Consider the following 23,014-nt stretch of genomic DNA (forward strand, 5'->3'; position numbering starts at 1 on the left):
CAACAGTATGTCCAAACGACCAAGAACAACTTCTCTCGAGGACAGAACTTCAACTCAGAAACTCCAACCAACATCATGTCTACTTACTTCAGCGCCGAGACTTCTCAGAGTATGGGACCAAGCGCAGGAGACTTTGAGCATCTCACTGCAACTAGCGCCGACAGCGAGGGTGGAGCACCCGTTCCCGAGTCTGCAGACGAAGCTTACTGGACCATCTGCACCTCTTTCGGTCGGCGCTTCTTCGAGTTCGTCTTGACGTCGCCAACGAATCACGCTACCACGACGAGTGCTGTAAGTTTGCGACCACCAGTCCACTGACTTCCTGACGTCTGCCACGTGGCTCACTGTGCTGATTTTGGGACCTGCAGACCCAGCTGAACAAGGTGGTCGGGAGATTCAAGTATGCACAATGCTTAGAAAAAGTCACCTCGATGCCGGAATTTGAGTCAATTCCCGATACGGAACACCGCACGGCGAAGACACGGGAGGATCGTCTCATGGCGAACATTGGCGCTCTCATCTTGCATGGAGGGATCAACACCTCGCACACTTTAGGCTCTATCATACAATCCTGTCGTTCCGATCTGGATAGCGCTCCTCGAATTCTCTATGGGTTGCCAATACACGCAGCAGGGAATCCCTCTCCTCCGCGATCTGACGTCTCTGACGAAACCGAAACCATCATCCGTGGTGGCGCTGTCAGGCCTCCAAACTTGTGGAGACGCAATACCGGCCGTGAAATGATTCGACGCGACGAGCCACATCTTGGGTCCTATGCTAGTCGCCTGAAAGAGCATCTCGATGCGCGTCACGAGCACATGGACCAACCCGCTGCCACTCAGGTCGCTGAGGTCCAGCCGGAGTGGCGTCAGACTATTCGAGTGCAGGGAAGAACTTTCGAGGGCCGCGCACCCACGAAAAAGGAGGCTTTTCACATTGCGTGCCGGGATGCATGCATCGAGTTTGGTCTTTGAGCAATGTTTCTACGTCAATCACAGTCATCGATTCATTGCAAGTGTGTCCTGCAAGCGCGAGCTTCGTTTTTCACTCTCTAACGAAGCTTCCGCATAAATCTGTACATCGTAGTGCACAACCTTGGTTATGACTCGGCCTATCTTTGCCAACTGCAATGGAGACGGAAAGATCAAATACCAAAGCACATGCCTCATACATGACACGAAAGCTTTACAACCACATCTTTGCCGTTGCACTTTTACAGCATGTCTCATTTGAGTATGTCGAGTACTCTCGACTCCTTCCATCCCGTTCGACGTTGAGGCCCGATCAATCAGATTGGCATCGATTCCAGGACGAACTCGCCCTTCTCTGTGACCCGGGTAATGCAGGTCAGACTGTCTGCTCGATAGCTGTGGAGCAAACCAGCTCTGCATCATTGTTCTGGATCGCTGCGCCGCGAAGAGGCAGTGGTATTCTACCAGTCGCAGAAGCAAGCACCCAGACAAGCCGGGCAAGTCCTCACCGCGGTCCTACACTCCAGCCGTCGAAGCAGTCAAACCAGCGCAGTCCAATTGACCGACATTTAGAACTTATACTGGACGTAATCAAGCGACAGGCATTTTCTGACACCGGACAGGGCCGAAGACAGCGCATGGAATCCGCCGCGAAGGAGATTCACTTGCTGGCAGTAAGACGAAGCGCCGCAAAGATCCAAAATTATGCGCAAGGCGTGCGAAGACATCTTCGATGCGTGAGTGGGAGGCTTTCATCGAGCTCTGACACCAGAGGTGTGCAAGGTGTTTGCGTACTATGGTGAGCTTATGACACGAGACTGAGTCTAAATAGACACCCGTCTACTTCATCTGCTCAACGAGCTGGAAACAACCCACGAACATGAGGAGCTCTGCGAGCTTGCGTATTCCATCCGCAAATTTGACGACTACGACAGACTCAACGAGCTAGTGAAGACCAGCAGCGACAGCGATCAAAGCTCATTCGAAGAACTCAGACATTACATCGGACGACTTGGCTCGTTCCTAAAAGCCTCGCGCTTCCTTGCAAAGAACGCTTCCAAGTTCTCAGAAGCATTGGAAAATTTCCAGGTCTGTCTGGTACCTTTGCAACGCACCGACACCAGCGCTGTCGCAGTCGAGCTTGATCTCCAGACACTGATCAAAGAGGTTTGTCTATGGCTCGAAGATGTCCAAGCGCAGCATCGCCTCCTCACAAAGCTGCAGAGTGCGAAGAAACTTCACCAGACAGTCACGGAACTCGTCGAGAAATCTCAAAAACTAGAAATTCACGCCGAGATTCGAATGCTTCAACATTTTCATGCCCAGGATCGATCCTTTCAATACGATGATCGGTACATCGCCGCCAGCAAGCCGTCTTGTTATTGCTGCAGTATGTACATCGACATGCATTCGGGAGCCTTCGAGAAGCGACCCTGTCATGGGAATTCTTGGATTAAATGGTCGTTGCCTGTGGATGAAGATGGTGGCTACTGTGAGGAGTCGTTGGAGATTGCGAGATCCATGGTGGAACAGATGAGTGATGAGATCAGATTGCGTGTTGAGCAGGGAGTCTTGGGGCGTAAGCATCATCATGATTCGAGTACGGGGACGACTTATGTTCGTTGGCGTGGGACTGCTACTGCTGTGGATCATATGGATTGAGATCTGACAATGACTTATTACCTCGCTGAATATGAGTGGTGGGGATGTGCGGTCGATTGACTTCTTATCTTCGAGGCAGCAGCTCGAGCACACCGACTCTGGATCGAGTTAATCGTTCAGGTTGACGACTCCTTCAGAGTATCACCTGCATACAGGAAGCCGCTCTACGGAAGAATCCTTCAACTTTCCTTTGCCTGGCAAATTTGGTGCACGTCTTTGCTGTAGAGAGAAGCACAGATTGCAAAGCGGTTCCGGACCGGCTTCCTGTGACATTTTCAAGATACTTTAGAGTCTTGCCGTACGGCGAAATGGCGCAGAGGCTGTCGTACAACCCTATTCTTGGTTCTCCTTGCCGATGTTCGATCCTCGGGGTCTGTAGTACCCTCACAGGCCTCAGTGAGTCTACAATCCATACCAAGTGCAAAGACACAGAAACAACCCATCAACCAAAATGCCAATACCATACAGAGGGTAAGCTTCAACCATTGACAACTCTCGGCTGGGGTACTAAGCGTCTTAGAATCATCCAGTCCAGGACAATGAAGTTCGTCGTGGGCCCAGGCAAAGCAATATTCCACGTCCACCAAAGCCTCCTGAACCATCATAGACCATTGTTCCGGGAGGAAAGAGAGACGATATGAATGTCGTCAGGATATCGAATGTATATGCCGACACGTTTTCTGGCCTCGTTGAGTTCCTGTATACGGGAGACTATGCCACAGCAGAGCCTCGCATCGATGTGGGAAACGTTTCAGACGATGAAGCCGTGGTTTCGGTTAAGAATGAGACTCCCCCATCTTCGCACGGCGATGAGTGCGAAGAGCTGGATGAGGCAACGGAAACAGAGGACTCGGTCCCAGAACCCGCCTGGTCTTGGGACGCCACAGAAAAGAAGAGCAAGAAGAAGGAAAGGAAGTCTCGTCGGAATGCTGAGTGGATGAAAGACAAGCCCATTCCCGACCCCCAACCAGTCCCGCCACCGGCAAGATTCTCTCCTTTCAAACCTTCCAAGACAAAACCAGATCCGTGGCAAGAATTCCTCCAAATGCCTTGCGGCAAACCACCAGTCCCAGAAAACCCCCAGATCACGCCGGAACACGCCAGAACTTCCCCTCACCTGGACTACTCCCCTGTATTCCTATGTCACGCTCAACTTTATACGCTAGCTGAGCGTTACGACCTCGAAGGCTTGCGGAAGCTGTCGCTTTACAAGCTTCATCACACCCTGGAAAAATTTGAGCTACTCCCGCAACGGGTTTCGGATGTTACTGCGTTGATGGGGTATGCGTATGGTGATGAAGAGGAGGGAGGGCGGAATATGACGGAGTTGAAGAAGTTAGTGATTTGCTATATCAGTTGCAAGATTGATGGATGTAAGAAGATCAGGGAGGATGAGATTTTTAAGAGCGTGATGGGAGGAAGGAATGGTGCGTCTTCGGACCTTCTGGAGCAGATAATGAAGAGGTGGGAGTGATTTGGTGATGGCAATCATCATTTCTGCCCCAGGGTTTGGGTTGTGTTTGTGCTTAATTCTATCTCATCCCACCACTCAATGAACGCGCGAGCCGATCCTCCAAAGGCCTACTATCAGTCTCCAAACGAGCGTCCACATTCAATCTCCAGCGCTCACTCCAGTGCCAGCCGGTCCTTTTCTGCAAAATTGACCTTCAATTCTTCTTGGCACCCGAGTTGCTGTTTCCACCGGAGTTGTTGGAAGCAGCATTCGCACCTCTGTCAGCTGCGGACTGAGCTCGAGCTGCGAAACCTGGATCGTTGCCGGACTTGGCCTGATGCCAGCGTCAGAAAGAGAGTGGGATTTTTCCGCAGCTCAGCGTACCTCGGAGGATTGGATGCGAGAAGCATCGTCCTTTGTCATTTGATCGTTCTGAGGCATCTTGTTGCGGTTGGATGGTTGTGATGCTTGCTTGTCTTCTGAGAATCTTGTGTTGCTGTGATGTTCGGGGATGCTGAGTGGAGTGAGTCTTGATCGAGTTTAAATATTTGAATAACTGGACCAGAAGCCGTGATCCGAGCGAAGCCGGAAAACAGTAGGCGAGCGGCGGACAACAATCAGTCTTGGCAGGTGGATGTTGTCGTATAGGCAGGCGGCCTTCTGCGCAGTAGAAGGCGTAGTATAGCATGCCGTGCCCGGGGTTCAATCCAAACAACCGCTACTATAAAGCTATTGCGGCCCTCTTATTAGTAGAAATTAAAATGTCCCCTCTACGTAACTATAACCTTAGGCCTTTACCGTAGCGATCCCTTTAAGTTACTAATAGTACGATATACGCGCCGACTATATACTATGCCTACTACTAGCGCCCAGATAGCACAAACGGAGGACGATCATGGCGCTTTTCATACTCAATGAAGCTGTCGTTTCGCTGATAAGAAGTGAACGTGATCAGAACTGCTTTGTGCTTGCTGTTAGGTCATACTTACTTTCCTGCGCAGCGCAAAATCGCTTGCTGGATGTCACATATGCTACTCTCTCCGCAGGCATTGAGCGCAGAGGACGACATGCTGGCGTATATCTGGCACGTTGTTGTTGCATCAAACAAATCAATTCCTCCTGACGAGAAGATGAAGATAGTTCCCGGTGCTGGTCTAATTCATTAATTCCGGGAGGGATTTCGGAAGAGAGCTGAGAGCGCTCGCAAAGAATGTTTGGGCGAAATGGACAGCTTTGGGACCCATGCTTCTCCACGACTCTCGCATTTGTCTCTCGCAAGTCAGCACCAGCCTCTGCCAACCATAACGCCTTGCTGAACGCCACTAAAACTTCGGGTATCTTCTCGTCATTGTCTCTGATTTGACTGCTTCTTCGCAGCAGCCCATGCTACAACTCCTGCTTCCAACTGTCGATGTCTGACTAATGCTCATTTGAACTCGTTCGGCCAACACTTCTCCTTCGGCCAAGCGTCTGAGTGGGTGTCTGCATGTTGCTCGAGGATCTTGAGGTTGGTGTTGTCCTAGGATTCGATCGTATCAGGACAGTATCTCACGATAAGCGTTCATATACACGTACAAGCTCTTTGCGGCAGAAGGCGCAGATCGACTTCGGCTTGGCCGCTTTGACTGGCGTGCCGTTCGCGTGCACTGCAGCACGAGTACCGGCTGCATCTGCCTTCTTCTGCTCCTTTCTCACTCGATCCTTCTTCGTGATAGGCATTTTGTCGTCTGGTGCTGGACGATCTCTGGTTGGAAATAATGTGTCGAATGTGAACTGTATTTGGAAGACGTGTAGCGCGGAAACTCTGCTGGCGCGTCTTAGCGAAGCACGTGATTCTTGGCGTCTAAGTTTCCTCCTTGCCTCTATTAGTGCTAATGACTAGAAAATTGATTGGCGAAACAGTTGTTAATATATGTCTCTGCGCCAAATTGATGAGAGGCAATGGTAGAATCAAGACGGCAGCTGTAGTAGGCACAAAAGGAAGGGCTCTTTGTATACCGATCGAGCTCTATAGCCGGCTGATGGGTCAGCAGAGGCCAGGGCCAAATGTCCATGCGAGAAACGACAGTCGACGCTGAGATCATGACCAAGCGAGCAAATAGAACATCAGGGCTCGGGAGTCCCTTCTCTTACCAACGAATGTCCGAGCCAGGCAGAGTTGTTTGCAAAGTGCCACATGCTGGACATGCTTGACGGGAAACTTCTTTCTTTTTTCCAATCAAGGTGAATGCCCATACGAACGTATCCTCCACCGAATCCAGGCCCTAAAAATTGATACAAGCTACAGTAAGTAGTATGTGAAAGAAGTTATGTATCCCGTGTGCGTCCGGGGCCATGCTTCCCATGATACAATGGTATGGTACTTATAATCTCTCGATTGATTCGTCGGGTATCAACAGGCACAATGATCAGAAAACAAAACGCAGTCGCCAGATCGCTAATGTGGCAATGCTCTCTGCTGAAAATGAGATGCTCTTCCGAAAGTCCCCACTTCCCAACATGCAGCTGTCTGAGCTGTTGACGCCGTGTGGGCGTTGTTATGGTGGTGGCGCTACTCGATTACTCGTGTGAGGTGATGTCTCGTGTCCGAAGCCCGTTTCCCTTTACCCCCCTTCCATGTGAAATTCAGGTCACTTCTATGCTTTCTTTCGTCCTCGTGTCGGGATCTGATGTCGTCAACAAATCAAGGAAAATCCGCCGCTGCAAATGGTGACTGGCAGGCTGACTAGCTGTTGTCAGGGTTGGCGACCTGGGGAAGCGTTAGTGTCCAAGTACAACAGAAGACAGTATGCATGGGCTTACCCTCAGTATTCGCCTGGAGTAGTCCTGGTTGTCTGCCAGACTTCCGACACTGTTTCTTCGGCCGGCTTCGGGGTCTAATCGCTGGTCGCTCATGCCACTGTAAGCTGTGCCAGGAGGCTTTCGCTCGCCGCCGTGCCGCATGAAGTCGTTGGCTTGGTTCTTTCGAGCGTATTCTTCTTCGGCTTCTCGGGCATTCTTTCTCTTTCTCCAGAATATGAGAGCGCCAATGATGCCGGCCACTGCCACCACGCCTACGACCACACCAACGGCAATACCAGTAGTGTTGGTGCCCCCACCGCCAGAGGAATCTGCCGAGGAGCTTGATGTTGCCGAAGGGGCGATGGTGACGACAACAGTTTGGCCAGGTGCGATGCTTGTTGATACACTCGCGACGGGCGAGGTTGTTGAACTTGTCTTTGATGAAGAGCCCGAAGATGAACTTGATCCACTTTCTGTGCCGGCAGTACCAGTTCCAGTTGTATACACGGACCAAAATCCGTCTCCACCACCTGTTCACATGTCAGTCGGCCGTTGCAAGACATCATTTCCGGCATTGCTTACACTCGACTTTGTCCCAGCCGGGACAAGGGGTGTTGCATTTCGAGTCATCCACCTTGTCACTATCCGAGGGCATGTTGTCTCCACACCAGCAGTCTTTATCCGTTAAGCCCATTACGGCTTGGTTTTTGCCCGAACATTGATCGCCACAGTATCCATTTGATTGGTACATGTAAGAGCCTGCCTTGGTCATGTCGCCTGATGAGGAGTAACATCCCTTGTAGGACTGTGCGCGCTTCTGCAAAGGAGGGCCTTTCTGCATTATCGGGTCTGATGCGAGTGCCATGGCGGCAAATAGTGATAGAAGCGTGAGTGTGCGTGTGGTTGGTGAGGGCATGGTGGGTGTATTAAGCGGCGTCAGTTTCGAGAATGCCTGCATTCAAGAACGGGATTAGTATGTACAACTCTGATTGATTCGCGCAAGGCGATGATGCGGTCTGCAATTGAAGCAGCACGCGTCCTCTTGGAAGGTAGTGTTGCAGTGAAGGGGTAATTGGTGGTGTGTGGCAAGCAAAGGCTCATGTGACTCGTAATTTATCTTACCTTTGTTTGCGGCTGCCAGCAGCGCAAGCGTGACCGGCTTCCGCGGAGAGAAGAAAGCAGCGGCAGTGAATGGGGCCGGGGTGGGGCGGCAGGCTATCAATGCTGTCTCTCCTTGGTGAAGTGATGTTCGCAGGAGTCAACACTCCTTCAGGTCGTGCTCATGTGGCAGCAGGCCGTGTACGGGTGAGGAGCGGACGGTGGATGGTTTCGGCCAGGCTATGTCGCTGGATTTGGGAAGGGTGGGCGGTGGTGGCAGTCGCAGTCGCCGTCGCCAATTGTCTGCAGAGGCGCAGGTTGGAAGGTGTCCGGGTGACTTTGGGGTCGCGAAGCCGGGAGAGTGGAATGCTGCAGACTCGCGTTTCAGGGCTTATACTCTGAGCAAAGCCGTCGGTAGGCCGGCCGCTCAATTCTCGCGTTGGTGTTACACACGACAGACAGCTCGGTCGGCGAAAAGAGTGTCTGCAAGCGTGAGAGGGCGATGGTCGGCGAAGGCAAACTACGGGCGCGGCGCTCAATGCGGTCGTAGGGTAGTGCGGTAGTGCAGTAAGGACCGGACAGGACAGGGCAGCGTGCGCGTGGACGACTTCGAAGCGGGCGCGGCGCTGGGTGGTGGTTTTGCTGGAGTAACGACAGTGAGGTGCAGTCTGAGGCAGAGTTGGCAGAGAAGCAAAAGGGGAGACGGCAGGCTCTCTCTCACTCTGCTCACGGCTGCAGGCGGGCACCCAACCGAAACTAATCCCACAGGATTTCGTGCCTGATCTACTGCAGCCAAGCCGATGCGGATTCGCGTCGGCGGCCAGGGACGATGGCCTCTGATTGGCCATGGACGACCGGCAGACCCAGTCGACGGCCAGGCTTGGCATGGTCTGAATATCGCACGAGACGCTGCAGCTGCCCTTGAAACGCGCTGTCAGTCACCCTTTCCTCCGTTGCACCTGCCGCCCGATGCTACTGCTACGTTGTCGCAGGCCAGCTTCACGCACACAGAGCCGGCAGCTGTCACTCGCTTCTTCTGCTCTTCGGCAGTGCTGTACAGAAAGAAAACAGGCGCAACGTCACGGATGCGCGCGGCCTTGTCAAGACGGCCATGCGTGTTGAGATTGCGTTGTCATCGTGCTCAGAACGGAAAGCCTCTCAGCGATTCCCTGGCCAAGGGCTTATCTTGACTGCCAAAATAGCACTCCGTCTCATCCACAGCAATGCAGCATATCCATTATTACAATGTGGCTGCTACGAGTCGACGGTTCATGTATATTGATGATGGAGGCTGTGTCGTTTTTCCATTCGCTGCCACGCACGGCAACTCGGAGTACCACAGTCAGCAGTGCGTTGTCAGGAAATGATTCTCCCGAGGCCCAGGCGAACTCGACATTGGCACTGCGTATGCTAAGAACGACGACGTCTCTTTGCCCTGCTGCTCGAGCAGAGTATTCGCAATGGATGAACGGAAGAGGGCAATTTCAGACGTCAATCATTCACTAACGGCCAGTATTGATACATATCAATCTCCTCGAGAGTTGTCGTGTGAAGGAATCATCAATCATTATCAAATGCCTCTCACAACCACTACTTCTGGCAATTTGACAAAAGACGTGAAAGACTTCGGAGAATCACGATTCAAAAGCCGGGCTTGCGAGAAGAAGTGCTTATCATGGCGATGAGCGAAGAGGCGGAACAAATAGCACAATTGATTCCACCGCGTATCGCCCACGGAGTCATGCAGCCAATCAACCGCAATCACGTCAAAGTACTCAGGCCCCGGATACCTCGTGTTGAATTATGGATAAGTCTTTAATTATCAATAAGATAGTAAATATCGTGTTGTCGTCTTATAATAGCGTGTCTTATGCCAATTATAAGTATCTAAGCCTAATTATCCATTTCCGCGCTCTTAGCATTATTCCGTAACCTTAGCTCTACCTTTGTATATACTGCTTCTTGCTCTTACTATTATTGTAGACCGCCTTAATGCTACTAAAGACACTACTGCCGGCTGCGCCGCTTAATCCGAAGGCCGCTACGAAGGCGCAGTCGAAGGCCGCCGTAAGGAAGTCGAAGAAGGCGGCTAATAAGAAGGAAAAGGCGTAGGATAAGGTAAAGGCAAAGCGATAGCGCTAGGCGCCTTATAACTAGACGGAAGATTAGATAGAAGAGATGCTAGAGGCGCTTATCGAGCGGATTGCGAAGTAGAATAATAATTAAGGGTTTCTAGAGTCGGATATAGCGGACGTTACAAAGGAGCTAAATGCTAAGTTTGATGTTAATATCACCTTAAAGCAGGTACGCAACAAGTTTAACGCCTTTAGGCTATTATAGAAGAAGTAGAAGGCCTACCTTAGAAGAACGAGCGGTTAGTAAGGGTAGCCGCCTCGCGCTAAGCTAGACGTTAAAGACGCCTATTTCGAGGCTTACCTAGAAGCGTTGCTATTTTGAGAGAATTTGCCGGACTTCTACGATAAGCTAGAGGTATTGTTTAGTAATTAGTTAGCGATAGGTGAAGGCGCGTTAGAAGCTAGGGACCTTACTAAACCGCTAGAGGGTGAGACTCGCGAGGAAACGGTAGTAGGTAACGATAATAAGGTTGTTATAACTAAGGAAGATTAGCCTGCGTCGGACGAGGAAAGGAGCTATTCTAAAGGGCCGAGTTTACCGCTCGAGCGGTCGTCTAGTACCGATAGCAGTATTAGTCGAGGCAGGAAACGAGGTCCTAACCTATAGAAACAGGCGGTTACAGCCTCTTAAAAGAAGAAGAAGGATAATAAGACGCCTAAGCTTTATTCTTACTATACTAATAAGGTGACTGCTACGCTTACAAACCTTAAGAAGCCCTTACAAAGGGCAATGGCTTCTCTTACTGCTAGTAGGCAGTTTTCCGCTTAGCCGAAGGACACTATTATAATAGCCGCTACTCGAAGGGCTATAAACTGCGAGGGCATTCAAAAGCTGTCCTTTACAAAGCGGATAAGCATTATAGATCTAATGGAAAATAAAGGCACCGCCGGGCGTATTCTTAGGTGTCTAGACTATAATCTCGAGCTAATGCTAAAGTACCTATTAAAGAAGAGAGGCAAGGTAGACGAGGAAGAAAAGGAGGAGCCCTAGTCGACTTCGGCTCCTATAGTAGAAGTACTAATCCGACCGACTCCTAAACAAACCGTAGGGCTAATAGACTATTAAACCTACCAAATTATAAGTTAAATAGACCCTTAGAATATACCTCTCGATTACCCTGCCTATTAAATGTATTATAGATATAGGGAACACTTATTGCCGTCGCTCTAAGAGATAGGCTTTAGTAGTTAGAATAGGTTCAATTGGCAGTAGAATATCGATAGGCGTTGCGCATTCTATACAATAGTGCGGGGTTGGCTATACTATAAATTTGTGTAATAGTGTTGTTAATTTTCGCATAGAGTTTTCAGACCTATTACCGTAGCTGCTATTACGAGCATTCTCGTCAATGTTTTAATCCTGAAACAAAGCTATATTTTCCTCCGAGTGCAGTAGCATGTGAAGCTAAGCGCTAAGCTTAGCAAAACTTGTAAATTTACACTTTATTACAAGTTTCCTTAATAGCCCTATAACCGATTTTCCTCGTTGTTTTTTTATATAAAGCATATGCTAATTAACTCTTAACTAATAGGAACTTAGAAGAAAAATGGTAGTGTTTCTATAGGGAAAATGGCGATACAGCAATAGGTGTCGGATTTTAACGCTAAGCTCGGAGCTTCCCGCTTTCTTAGTTAAGAGAACGTAGAATAGCGTCGACAGTGATAATAGCGTCTATAAGATCTAACTGAGGTTCTAGAAAGCATCGGAAACAGCGAAATAAGGTAAGGAATAGCGCTAAGACCTGCTCGTACGGAACTGCGCTACGATTTCGTATACGCTCCGCTCTACTAATAACTTTACTTCCTACTCCTACTAATATTATTAATCATCTTCGTATAGATTGCTAGTCTCCTACCTTAGAAGATATTCTCGCTACATTGCAGTCGATATCTTGTCTCTAAATACCGCTATTTTGCTTCTTATTGCTATCGATAGGCGGTCTACTTCGGCGACCTCGTCCTTAGTAATATTATCCTTATTAAATCTAGTATCTCTGTCGTCCGGTTGCTATTCAAACACCTCATCTTCCGCCGCCTATTTATAAGCATTTATAAAGTTATTTAGAGCGCAGACAGCGACAACAAACCGCGCCTATTAGAGGGCCGAATACCCCTTGTTTAGCCTATTCTTTAGTAGGAAGAACTACTCCTTTATTATACTATATCGCCGCTCGATATAATTACAAAGCTATAAATAGCGTAGATTGAATAACTCTTCCTTCCGCTCGGGCTTTATCTTAGAAGCGTGCTATTCTCGAAGGTAATAGCGTGTTCTTTAGTATAGTACGAGGGTGTATTTAAGGTTCTTTGAATAGCTACCGTTAGCGAGATAATACCGTCCCTTCGGTATTCTCAAGCCCTTCCTAATAGCTAATTATAATACAGTGCTATCCGCCGCCGAGCCCTCCTATCTAGGCAATATATAGGTAACCATTCCTTCGAAGTTATAGTACGCTAATACATTCTGCGATACACCTCCTTTGCGGTTACGATAAGCGCCTAGATTAGGTACCTTTACTGCTTTAAAAGGGATATAAGTACTATTAAGAGCGCTAATACAACCCGAGAAATATAGCTAGAATTTAGGGTTATCGGATATCTCGCGAGAGGTCGGTTCATTACCTAGCTACCGCGCCTTGTCTCTAAACATAGTATATAACAATCGACTGATCTTAAGAACGGCTCTTCGACAGCTTAATAGCGAGTATTAATATAGTCTGCGCAGTTAGCGGTTAGTGTAGCCGTGCGCTGCTATATTGAGGAATATAACTACCTGTTCCGCTAGACTAATCCTCGGACCTCCGGTAAGGTCGTATTCGTCGACGAGAGTGCTAATTAGCGCTTTAAGAATAGGTTATCGAAGCCTCGTCGCATTATAACAATACTTAGGCGGGCTAAGCAGCATTATCTATGTCTACTAAGAGCCTAATTCTAGCGCTATAAGGCTCGTTATTATACCTGTTAGTCGATACTTCGGTCGTTCTACCTCTTCTAACAGTATACGCGCTATCTATAGTATCGTATAAATCGCTAGGTATAGTACGAAGCCTTCGAGGTCCTTAACGTCCGGTTCTTCTATCGTTATAGCGACTATTTATTACAGTTATTTTATAGCAATCACATAAAGAAAGAGTAAGGCATATTGCACTAGACTAAAAGGAGATAGAGCCGTACGAGAATAGCTACTATACTATTAGCAGTTCAATTATAAAAGCGAGTCCTTCTAGCTAAAGGGCTGCTTTTAAAATTGGCCTATCTAAAGGCCTGAATTATAGATAATTGGACTAACTTATAGACAAGGTCGATAAGAGGCTCAATTATAGGTATCTAACCTGTCTTATAGTAGACCTACTCGTCTTATAGATAAGTAGCCTCAATTATTAATAATCGAGCGCGAGGTATCCGGGGCCTTAAGTACCTTACTACACCCTCTGCACTAGGCCAATCGCTGCCCGTATAGTGATTGTATGTACACTTACAGTGTATTTAACTTCAGTCTTCCCGACTCTTCCGGGCTTATAAGTACGGTGCTTACGATATAGACATACACAAGACACAGATTAGTCAACTGCGCGTCTATACTAGGTACGATACATTACGAATGATATCCACCTCACTATCTAGTTATCCGCTGTACCCGGCCATATTACCCGCGGTGTCCATACGATACACTGTACACTCCAAAATTTGCGTGTACACGGTGTTATTTTCCAAATTTCGCGTTCACCGGGCCCCGGGGCTTGTGCCATTGTGTCTAACATCACCATGCCCGTACCTTCGTGATTCGCAATGCGCGCAGCAAATTCTTGTTCGCTACGCGTGTGCCTCCACATATGTACATACGGGATCAATAGTCTCTCTTCCCCCGAAAGAAAACTCCTCGATCCGCAACCGACTTCGATAGTGTACGCGCCATTTTCAATCGAGACATGGGCAGGGCAACTAGGCATAGAATAGATCCACACTTATTCAGCATCTCATGATTCTCATCTTCGAAAGACGGGGGACGATTCGACATCAGGAATCTAGACCTCTTTGCACTGTCCACGCCTGTCGACTCTGCCACGGTCCTCATCACCTCATCCTCAGGAGATCGCGGAGAGGACTTCCGCACCCTGGCACGGACATTAACTGCGTACCCCTAGGTAGTCTCCCTTGCCCGGACTACCTAGCGGTTCTTGGTGAAACATTCAGCGCGCGTTGATTCATTCTTCTATCGACTGTGCTTCGCCAAAATCTCTGGGCTCCGATCAGAGAACGCCGCGGTGTGCACGGCTCGCTATAACACTATCGAAGCATTGCAGAAACGTCATCGTTATTGACACACAGACTCATTGACATACTTCTGAAACACCACGAGCAAGCCTCTCCCAGCGTTACAGTAACCTCACGTGGGTTTGGTGTGGCAAACAACTTGATTGAAGAACAGCTACATTTCTTTCCGCTATCATATTCTAATACCCTGCGTACTGATCCAATCGCCTTGGATTCAAAAGAAAGAATCACTACTACTTGCACACTGCTCTTTATTGCAGACACACTCACTTTTCTTGGCACCTATCTATATGAATACCGTAGTGCGATTTCGCAACATCCATCCATTCCTCTCACATCTCTCTAACCACCTCCTTAAACGCAATTTCCTCAAAACATTCAAGACACACCATCTAGCTAGCCAGCATTCGGGAAATCCGCCGCGATGATATACAGCTCCGGCATACACTTCGAGCGGTGGTCGATACGTTGCAGACGGTACAGATTCTAGTCTCCTAGAGCATAGAAGCTAGAGCGCAGCGTGCATCAATCGCTGTTAAGGACACAACCTCCTGTTCTAATATCACTCGAATCTAGCTACTTCTTCTTGGCCACAGGTTCCCTTTATATCCCCTCAACCTCCTTCCTAAGCTAGGCAACAAGACAAAAGATCACAACGAGTGGAAGCTTCTCCTCCTCCTATCCAAAAACCAACCGCAAACTCCCTCGCAGCAGTACGACCTACCCTTTCCAAATTGCGACACGAACGACTTCCACTACCTTGGAAGCATAGGACCCAAAAAGACTCCGGCTCCAATCTCTAATTATTTTCTCCAGCCGCTTCATAGATTGTGATGGGGAGCAGAGACGTCTCGTGCTCGGAATGTTCGGAGTGTTACTACAATATGAGACGAAAACACGAAACACACGTATAGAGCAGTTTGTAGGGTCTATACGATGCTGTGGGACTGACTGGGAAGGAATCTCGTTTCGGAATACATCTTGGGCAATGGAGATGCAGATCATGGCCATGGTCGTCGAGGATGTTTCCACAAAGCTCGGGGGTTTTTGAAACTGAAATAACTTGTAGAACACCCTTCGGCAGTCGTGACATTATTGACGGGTATGATATGGATCGGATGTGGCCGTATACGTCGACGTCGACTAGGATGGCCGTAATATCATATGTATGTCAAGGTGGTCTGTGAAAATGCCGATGATGTTGTAGGAGCAGGGGAAAGAGCGGACCAAAACGCGTCGGCAGAATGTTCAAGCGTCGGCAATCGGCATTGTGAAATCGGGAGCACCGACCATGACTCCACCAAATCCGTAGAACTGAGCACAAGATCATCCTCTTCTCAGCCTCAACAATCAGCTGGAAATAGCATACATCCTTCTTCCACGTACACGGTAAGACAGCGTTCTACTCTCTCGATACACTGCTCCCTTCTCTGTTTCCTCACCACCAACCATATCTGTTCTCCGAAGTTCTCGCGCGGCACGAAACAATCACCCGTCGAGACCCACCAAACCTCATATACAGCTCACCGGCACGCCGATATATGCAGCAGCACTCCTCCTCCGATTCCAGCCTCTCAATACATACACCTAGCTTGTGAAAGAATGGCCGACTGGCAAAAGCGCGAAGAGAGGAACCTCTCCCACTACACCACCTCCCGCTCCACAACTCCTCTTCCCGAAAACCTCACCGCGCCTCGAATCCTCTGCCTTCACGGCGGCGGCGTCAACGCAGAAGTCTTCCGCACACAATCCCGAGCCTTGATCCGCGATCTCAGCCCGCACTTTCGGCTCGTCTTCGCCGACGGACCCTTCTTCTGCGATCCGGGTCCAGGCATAATTCCAGTCTATCAAGACTGCGGACCATTCCGACGCTGGCTGAGATGGCTGCCCGAACATCCTGAAATCGATGACGAGACCGCCATCGAGGAGATTTTGTATAGTATCGATACTTGTAAACGTGATGATGAAGGGACGGGACCTTGGGTTGGATTGATAGGATTTAGTCAGGGTGCGAAACTTTCTGCGAGTCTGTTGTATGATCAACAGATTCGGAAAGAGAAGGGTGATGACTGTTTTACAGATTACAAGTTTGCTGTGCTTCTTGCTGGAAGGAGTCCGCTGGTTTCGTTCTCGGAGCACACCAAAGGCGATGCCTGTGTTACTGCTGGCGGCATGAGCGAGGGCTTCCAATTTGATGGCAAGAGTCCGCATATCTTGAAGCTGCCTGCTTTGCATTATCATGGCCTGGCAGATCCCGGTTTGCATCTTCATAGGAAGCTGTTGAACCAGTACTGCGATCCCAAGACCAACGACGTCATGGAGTGGGACGGCAATCACAGAGTCCCTATTAAGAAGGCGGATGTTACTCCGATTGTGGAATGGATTTTCAAGACTGCGAGAGCGCAAGGAGTGCGGCTAGACGGATGAACGAAGCAAAAATGAAGATGTCACGATGTCTACTATATGAGTGAGGAAGAAGCGACACTCAGAAAGGAACCTCCAGAACCGCATATCGTCAGTCCACGATGTCATCTCGAAGCTTCAACACCTGACCGACCACCTCATCCATTTTCGACCTCACAGCATCGTGGAACATGACGTTGGTCGTAAACACCTTGCAGCCCTTGATCTTCTTCGCCGTCTCAAGAGCCAGATCCGATGCCACATACATGTCCTCAAGATAGCTCGCCGCATAGACTGGGACCTCGTTCTTCGCCAATTGCTGCTCATCGAAAAGCGCCGGCCACTCCGCATCTGCAGCGACACGATTCGCAACATCTTGCACTTTCCGAAGTTCGGAATAGTCCTCAAACATCCAAGGATAGATCATTTCGCCCGTAAACAGCACTGGCCCTTCGGTATCGATATTAAACTCTGGATATTCTTCAAGCACCCTCTGCGCCGACCAATTTGGCGCTTGGCCCTCGCAATAAATTGGCTCGTGAAGAATCGCGTACAAGAGATTGTCATCGTACGAAGTCATATGATCGATGGCCGACAAAGATCCTCTTGTAATGTGTCCGAATGCCTCGATATCGCTGCTCGCGCGCAACACAACATCGTGGATCGAATCAAGTCCCCCGTGTGCACCGAGATTTATTCCCATCGCTCGGAACCTGCGACGAGTGAGATTGCCTTCGGAAGGTAGCTTGATCGTTCCATCACCGAACCGCGAAAGGTAGCGCATGATCAGGTGCACGCGCTCGACGTCTTCAGGATATTTGTTGTAGTAAGCTCGATTCCGCTCCGCGACTTTCCGGTAACAGTGGCGATAAACTTCATCCGGATTCTTCACAAGAGGTTGAAGTCCACCAAAAATGAAGGCTTCGCGCAGACCTTGCGGGTAGAAGGAGAGATACGTAATACTAGTTGCATTCATCAGCCGAGATAGATATAAAACCCATAGAGATAGAAGAAAAGTCGAATGAAAAAAAAAGAAACCCCATACCTACAAAACCCCCCAAAACTCTGCCCCATTATACTCCACCTCCTCTTCTCCACCGCATACCCCTCCGTCAAAACCTGGCGTATCGCCTCCGCATCCCTCACAATACTATCCGCTCTATAAAACTTGAGATACTGCGCCTGTACATCTTCATACCCACGCATCTGCAACGTCGAAGCCGTGACGGGAGTCGACAACCCGGTTCCTCGTTGATCTAAATACAAAAGTTGGTATCCCGCTTCCAGGAATTTCTCTGTCCACGGGTAGTGTTGCGGTGGGCGACAGGACATTCCCGGACCGCCTTGGAAGTAACAGAGCCAGGGGAGAGGATCCGGCGGGGAGGGGGAGGGTTTGGGGAAGATGGGGTTTTCGTGTTTGCGGACGCTGCGGGCGAAGAGGTTGATTGTGCCGTTTTCCGGGTGCGTGTGGTCTTTGGGGACGCTGAAGAAGTGTTCTGTGATGCTCAGACGGCCTGTGTGTGAAATCTGGTGAGTGATTTTCTCTTTGTGGCGTGCAGGGGTGGGATGGGATGGGTGATATTTTTACCTGCGACTTGATGAGTTTTCTGACTCAAGATTTTTGCGGGTTGGGTTGGGATGGAAGACATTGTGATTCGAGGTTTTGGGGGATTGGGGTTTTGGAGGGACGTCCAGAGGAGGTGAAGTTGAGGTGCCAAGGCCCACGTTTTTGAAGCAGGCAGGTGAGGTGGTACCTAATGTTTAAATATACATTCGGCAGCCGGAATTGGCAGAAGTTTTGCGTCGCTGTATCAAATTTCCACAGTTTCTCTCTTCCCGGGATTTTGTGATGCTGGGGTGAGGATTTGACATGGCGAAAGATAAAAAGGATAAGAAGTCTGCGGCGGCGGCGAAAAAAGCGAAGAAGGAAGCATCGCAAGCCAAGAAAGCGGAAAAGAGTACGAAGAAGGCATCGAAGAAGGCGAAAGAGGAGGACAGCGATGTCGAAGATGCGGATCTTGATGCCATCCTTGCCGAGTATCAGAAACAGCAGGAGCAATTCTTGAAAGTCACGGAATCGGCCTCCGAACCTCCTACTCCAAGGTCATCAGCCACCATCGTTGCATCGCCGAGCAATAGTGCTGAAGTGTTCCTTTTCGGTGGCGAGTACTATAATGGTGCTTTGGCGACATTCTTCAATGATCTGTACGTCTACAAGATCAACCACGATTCGTGGCGAAAGGTCACGTCGCCAAATTCTCCCCTCCCTCGAAGCGGGCATGCCATGTGCCCGGGAGGCAATGGCGGTGGCATCTACATGTTTGGAGGCGAATTCTCGAGTCCTAAGCAAGGCACCTTCTACCACTACAACGACTTCTGGAGACTGGAGCCAAGTACGCGAGAATGGACGAAATTGGAAGGCAAGGGTGGCCCTCCCGCTAGAAGTGGCCATCGCATGACCTGCTTCAAAAACTACATCGTCCTCTTTGGTGGCTTTCAGGACACGAGCCAGCAGACGAAGTATTTGCAGGATGTCTGGCTATATGATACACAGAAGTTCACATGGCATCAGCCGGCATTGCCACCCGCTTCTGGAAAGCCAGACGCCAGATCCTCTTTCTCATTCTTGCCGCATGAGACTGGAGCAGTGATATACGGAGGGTACTCACGAGTCAAGGCCTCGGCATCTGCAGGCAAGACGAAAGGCAACAAGCCTGGAGCTTCGCGTGTCATTATGAAGCCCATGGTCCATCAAGACACATGGTATCTCAGAATCACTCCCCCGGCATCGGACGCGCCTGCGAACACCCTACCGACCGTGCGATGGGAGAGGAGGAAACGACCTGTCAATGCTCCGAATCCTCCTCGCGCAGGTGCTACCATGGCCCACCATAAGGGTCGAGGCATTATGTTTGGAGGTGTGCACGATGTTGAAGAGAGCGAAGAGGGCATCGACAGCGAATTCTTCAATCTTCTTTACGCCTATAACATCGACAGAAACAGGTTCTTCCAGCTCAATCTCCGAAGGCCAAGAAGTTCGGCCAAAAAAATCGCACCAGCCGCCGAACGAGGAAAACGTGGTCGAGGGAAGGCTGATGAAGAAGAGCTTCTACGGAATCTGGCGCTCATCGAAGGTAAAGGCAATCTTAACGACGACGAAGAGAAATCCAACGGCGGTCATTCTAGCGACGAGGAAGAGCCCAACAAGATTGAGAAGCCGACCATCTGGGAAATGCCTCATCCACGCTTCAACGCCCAGCTCACAGTTCAAGAAGACACGCTATACATCTACGGAGGCACGTACGAGAAAGGAGACCAAGAATTCACGTTCGATGAAATGTGGGCGATAGATCTCGGCAAGATGGATGGTGTCAAGGAAGTCTTTAAACGAGAACTTGCAGACTGGCAAGGTAGTGAAGACGATGAGAGCGAAGACGAAGAGGATTCCGAAGAAGGCTCCGACGAGGACGAATATTACGAAGAAGAAGTTCCAGAACCCACCACCCCAGCCACATCAATCACAGACGACGCTTCAATCGCCGCAACCGAGCCATTCGCCATCGAACCCGAACAATCAACATCAAGCTCCAAAAACGACAACCTCCCCATGCCCCGCCCCTTCGAATCCCTCCGCGCCTTCTTCACCCGCACATCTCACTCATGGCAAGAACTCATCCTCGAAGCCATGAAGTATGAGCGAAATCCCGAAGAGAAATCTGTGAAGGAGATTCGAAAGGGAGCGTTTAGTCGTGCGGAAGAGAAATGGTGGGATGCGCGGGAAGAAGTTCAGGCGATGGAGGATGAGCAGGAAGAGGCGGGGATAAGTGAGGTTGTTAGTTTGGGGGAGAGGGGGGGTGGGGATGGTGGAGGAGCAGGGAGGAGGAGGTGAGGAGTGAGGTCGCTTTTCCGTCAAATTCGAAAAAAAGTTCTGACACAGCAACTTCTTGACTGGATACCGGCAACGTCCCGGTCTCTGGACTTCGAGCTCGCAGTTCTGCTGGTTTGACACACGTATCTTCTTGGAGTACATACATACGGAACTCATTTCATCGGCAGCAACGTAGGCGTGATACGATATCAAAAGGCTGCCCGGCTCCTGCTCTCCTAGCCTTTCGCAGTTGGGTATTTCGTATCAGTGGGAATGGGGAGAAGGGGGACGCTGTGGAGGAGGGGTTGCCGCGTGAGTGGTCGTGTAATTTTATGAAGTGGAAATCTGGGCCGTGTTGCTGCTTGGTTCGGAGCAGCATTGTTGAGAATCCAAGAATGACTTCTACTCACATCGTGCTTGAGACTCAGAGACGTTCAAGCATTACGTTACTCACATCTTTCTCTACACAGTCATATATACATGCTAATCATCGAATCCTTCCAAGCCACAGCCGACATTGTCGGTATTTCCGTCTCGCATCAGTCGTCAAGTCATTACCACGTTCTCGTTCAATCCCACCTCAAAACTTCAGCACGAGTGATACCCACGGGCCTCTCAGTAGCAGCACTAGAAAGTGCCGGCTTGGGCTTTTGACTGCCACATAGACCGCAACGACCTGCATCTCCCGCATTGATGTATTTACTGCCTTTGCAGAGATCGCTTTTGCAGCGCCAGTGGTTTGGCATTAGTTTCGGACATAATACGTGGGAGCAGGCGATGCAGGTTACTGAGTTTGGTGCGTTTTCGAGAGAGCAGATGGGGCAGGCGGACGACGGAGTTGGTTCGTCGGGTAGAGATGCGGTATTACTGGGAACGATTTCCTGGAGCGGCTCGGCCTCGTGAGAAGGGAGGGAGGTGTCGTCAGGGATGGGCGTCTCGCTTGCATTCGCATTGTTATCGACATCGTCCTCTGTCTCGGAATCTTCATGGCCTTCCTCTCCTCGAGCAGGTGGTGCCGCTGCCTTGGAAGATCTGCTGACAGTATCAGGCTTTTCTCTCGGATTCGAAGGTGCTTGCTCTGATTCGCTTTCAGTCTCAGCGTCCAGATCAACCACATGCTTTTTCTTTGCTGTTGGATTCTTGCTCAACATTCGCAATTCGTCCATCTCCCTGCCTGCACCTTCTTCATCGTCCTCGCCATCGCCGCATACCTTCACCAAATCATGTCCATGCCCATCGCTAATGACCACTGACCTGTCCTCTGAGCCGGCTGCTGAGTCGGCCTCCCACTCAGAATCTGTCTCGCTGTCCAGATCTTCAACCAAATCAGGCGTCTGCTCTTTCTTTTGCTGGTTCTTTGCGGCTTCGAATCTCAACAAGGCAGCATTGGCTCTCAAATCTCTACCGCGCTTACTGTTGGCCACCCTCGGCTTTCCTGCAGCTCGTTTTCCCCCATTCATAGTCGATAGAGCACCTCGCACAAGCTCATCCTCGCCTAGAGATTCACCCTCGCCATGCTTGCCAAATTTGCGCTGAATTCGCTGTTGCTGTCTCTCAGCATAGCTCAGCTTCGTATTGTCCTCGTCGCCTTGAGCACCACGCTTTCTCTTCCTGCCCCGACGTCTATACGATCCACCACACAGGTGTTCAGGTATCAGTGATTGGTCAGGAGGAGCTGCATTCACGAAGCTGCCGGTGGCAAGTCCTCTACCACGTCCCCACATGCCTTCGCCCATGTATTGCTCTCGCCACAGCTCTTCCATCTGCTTGGCATATTCATTCCGTACATTCCAGAAGAAGCGGCTGTGGTTCATCTGCTTGCAATGTGCCAATTCATGCATCATCACCATCTGTACAAACTTCATGGACAGCCATCTTCCTGCCTTGTCCTTGAGCACTAATTGAATGACCTCGCCGGCGTTGAAGTTGCGACCGAGGAATTCTGGATTTGGTGCGTACTCTTCGAGAGCCATCACTGAGATGTGGTGCTTCTTCATGACGGGATAGCATTGTGCGGCGATTCGTGAGAGGAACTCTTCGGCCGTAGCTTTGTCGGGTCCTTCCAGAGGCTTGATGAAGTTTATGAGCTGATTAGGTCTCTGCTGGCGCTCATTGAGGCGCTCAAAGCCCAAAGGCATCTTTACCGCGCTGTGTGAAGCCTGATCTATGCCATATATGTCGTGTATGGGAAAGTCGAAGTGGTTGACGATGAGAAAGTTGCGTGACACGCGCATCCCTGTCAACCACGCGACGGTGCTGTCGTCATTTGCATTCACTCCCGATCCTGCACAACATTCGCCAGCAAGCCGGTTTCTCTCAGCCAACGATCTGGTGATGTGGGTACACACGACAAGCATTCGACTCTTCT

At 49.9% G+C, this 23,014-nt stretch overlaps 11 protein-coding genes across 11 annotated transcripts; 4 read left to right on the plus strand and 7 right to left on the minus strand.

The window, feature by feature from the left end:
* Window positions 1-533: 533 nt before the first annotated feature.
* On the plus strand, window positions 534-1,409 carry MYCFIDRAFT_205233 (uncharacterized protein; the record flags this gene model as incomplete). Its single annotated transcript, XM_007933222.1, has 1 exon — window positions 534-1,409. A coding segment is annotated over exon 1 (279 nt), but the record flags the coding sequence as incomplete, so codon positions are not given.
* A 2,891-nt stretch (window positions 1,410-4,300) lies between these two features.
* MYCFIDRAFT_90624 (uncharacterized protein) lies at window positions 4,301-4,527 on the minus strand (the record flags this gene model as incomplete). The annotated part of the gene is made up of 2 exons (XM_007933223.1): window positions 4,301-4,420; window positions 4,471-4,527. The coding sequence occupies 2 exons, from the start codon at window positions 4,525-4,527 to the stop codon at window positions 4,301-4,303; spliced, it is 177 nt and encodes a 58-aa protein (XP_007931414.1).
* Window positions 4,528-5,512: 985 nt separating this feature from the next.
* On the minus strand, window positions 5,513-5,805 carry MYCFIDRAFT_44783 (uncharacterized protein; the record flags this gene model as incomplete). The annotated part of the gene is made up of 2 exons (XM_007933073.1): window positions 5,513-5,605; window positions 5,662-5,805. The coding sequence occupies 2 exons, from the start codon at window positions 5,803-5,805 to the stop codon at window positions 5,513-5,515; spliced, it is 237 nt and encodes a 78-aa protein (XP_007931264.1).
* A 538-nt stretch (window positions 5,806-6,343) lies between these two features.
* MYCFIDRAFT_209129 (uncharacterized protein) lies at window positions 6,344-6,657 on the plus strand (the record flags this gene model as incomplete). Its single annotated transcript, XM_007933224.1, has 2 exons — window positions 6,344-6,528; window positions 6,556-6,657. Exons 1-2 carry the CDS (start codon window positions 6,421-6,423, stop codon window positions 6,655-6,657), a joined length of 210 nt encoding a protein of 69 aa, XP_007931415.1. The 5' UTR covers window positions 6,344-6,420.
* A 154-nt stretch (window positions 6,658-6,811) lies between these two features.
* On the minus strand, window positions 6,812-7,708 carry MYCFIDRAFT_191065 (uncharacterized protein; the record flags this gene model as incomplete). The annotated part of the gene is made up of 3 exons (XM_007933225.1): window positions 6,812-6,835; window positions 6,889-7,397; window positions 7,450-7,708. The coding sequence occupies 3 exons, from the start codon at window positions 7,706-7,708 to the stop codon at window positions 6,812-6,814; spliced, it is 792 nt and encodes a 263-aa protein (XP_007931416.1).
* A 4,799-nt stretch (window positions 7,709-12,507) lies between these two features.
* On the minus strand, window positions 12,508-12,672 carry MYCFIDRAFT_44956 (uncharacterized protein; the record flags this gene model as incomplete). Its single annotated transcript, XM_007933086.1, has 1 exon — window positions 12,508-12,672. A coding segment is annotated over one exon (165 nt), but the record flags the coding sequence as incomplete, so codon positions are not given.
* Window positions 12,673-13,720: 1,048 nt separating this feature from the next.
* MYCFIDRAFT_179120 (uncharacterized protein) lies at window positions 13,721-15,200 on the minus strand (the record flags this gene model as incomplete). The annotated part of the gene is made up of 12 exons (XM_007933226.1): window positions 13,721-14,042; window positions 14,066-14,215; window positions 14,269-14,387; window positions 14,428-14,465; window positions 14,492-14,619; window positions 14,646-14,706; window positions 14,736-14,883; window positions 14,921-14,926; window positions 14,956-14,976; window positions 15,015-15,053; window positions 15,077-15,100; window positions 15,132-15,200. 12 exons carry the CDS (start codon window positions 15,198-15,200, stop codon window positions 13,721-13,723), a joined length of 1,125 nt encoding a protein of 374 aa, XP_007931417.1.
* A 777-nt stretch (window positions 15,201-15,977) lies between these two features.
* MYCFIDRAFT_157672 (uncharacterized protein) lies at window positions 15,978-17,059 on the plus strand (the record flags this gene model as incomplete). The annotated part of the gene is made up of 1 exon (XM_007933227.1): window positions 15,978-17,059. The coding sequence occupies one exon, from the start codon at window positions 15,978-15,980 to the stop codon at window positions 16,800-16,802; it is 825 nt and encodes a 274-aa protein (XP_007931418.1). The 3' UTR covers window positions 16,803-17,059.
* On the minus strand, window positions 16,296-18,427 carry MYCFIDRAFT_216824 (uncharacterized protein; the record flags this gene model as incomplete). The annotated part of the gene is made up of 3 exons (XM_007933228.1): window positions 16,296-17,740; window positions 17,824-18,292; window positions 18,367-18,427. 3 exons carry the CDS (start codon window positions 18,425-18,427, stop codon window positions 16,891-16,893), a joined length of 1,380 nt encoding a protein of 459 aa, XP_007931419.1. The 3' UTR covers window positions 16,296-16,890.
* A 221-nt stretch (window positions 18,428-18,648) lies between these two features.
* MYCFIDRAFT_44842 (uncharacterized protein) lies at window positions 18,649-20,667 on the plus strand (the record flags this gene model as incomplete). Its single annotated transcript, XM_007933076.1, has 1 exon — window positions 18,649-20,667. The coding sequence occupies one exon, from the start codon at window positions 18,649-18,651 to the stop codon at window positions 20,665-20,667; it is 2,019 nt and encodes a 672-aa protein (XP_007931267.1).
* A 548-nt stretch (window positions 20,668-21,215) lies between these two features.
* On the minus strand, window positions 21,216-22,784 carry MYCFIDRAFT_145931 (uncharacterized protein; the record flags this gene model as incomplete). Its single annotated transcript, XM_007933229.1, has 2 exons — window positions 21,216-21,536; window positions 21,609-22,784. 2 exons carry the CDS (start codon window positions 22,782-22,784, stop codon window positions 21,216-21,218), a joined length of 1,497 nt encoding a protein of 498 aa, XP_007931420.1.
* Window positions 22,785-23,014: the final 230 nt, after the last annotated feature.

This window comes from Pseudocercospora fijiensis (genome assembly GCF_000340215.1).
Source record: "Pseudocercospora fijiensis CIRAD86 unplaced genomic scaffold MYCFIscaffold_10, whole genome shotgun sequence".
Classification (NCBI taxonomy): Eukaryota; Fungi; Ascomycota; class Dothideomycetes; order Mycosphaerellales; family Mycosphaerellaceae; genus Pseudocercospora; species Pseudocercospora fijiensis.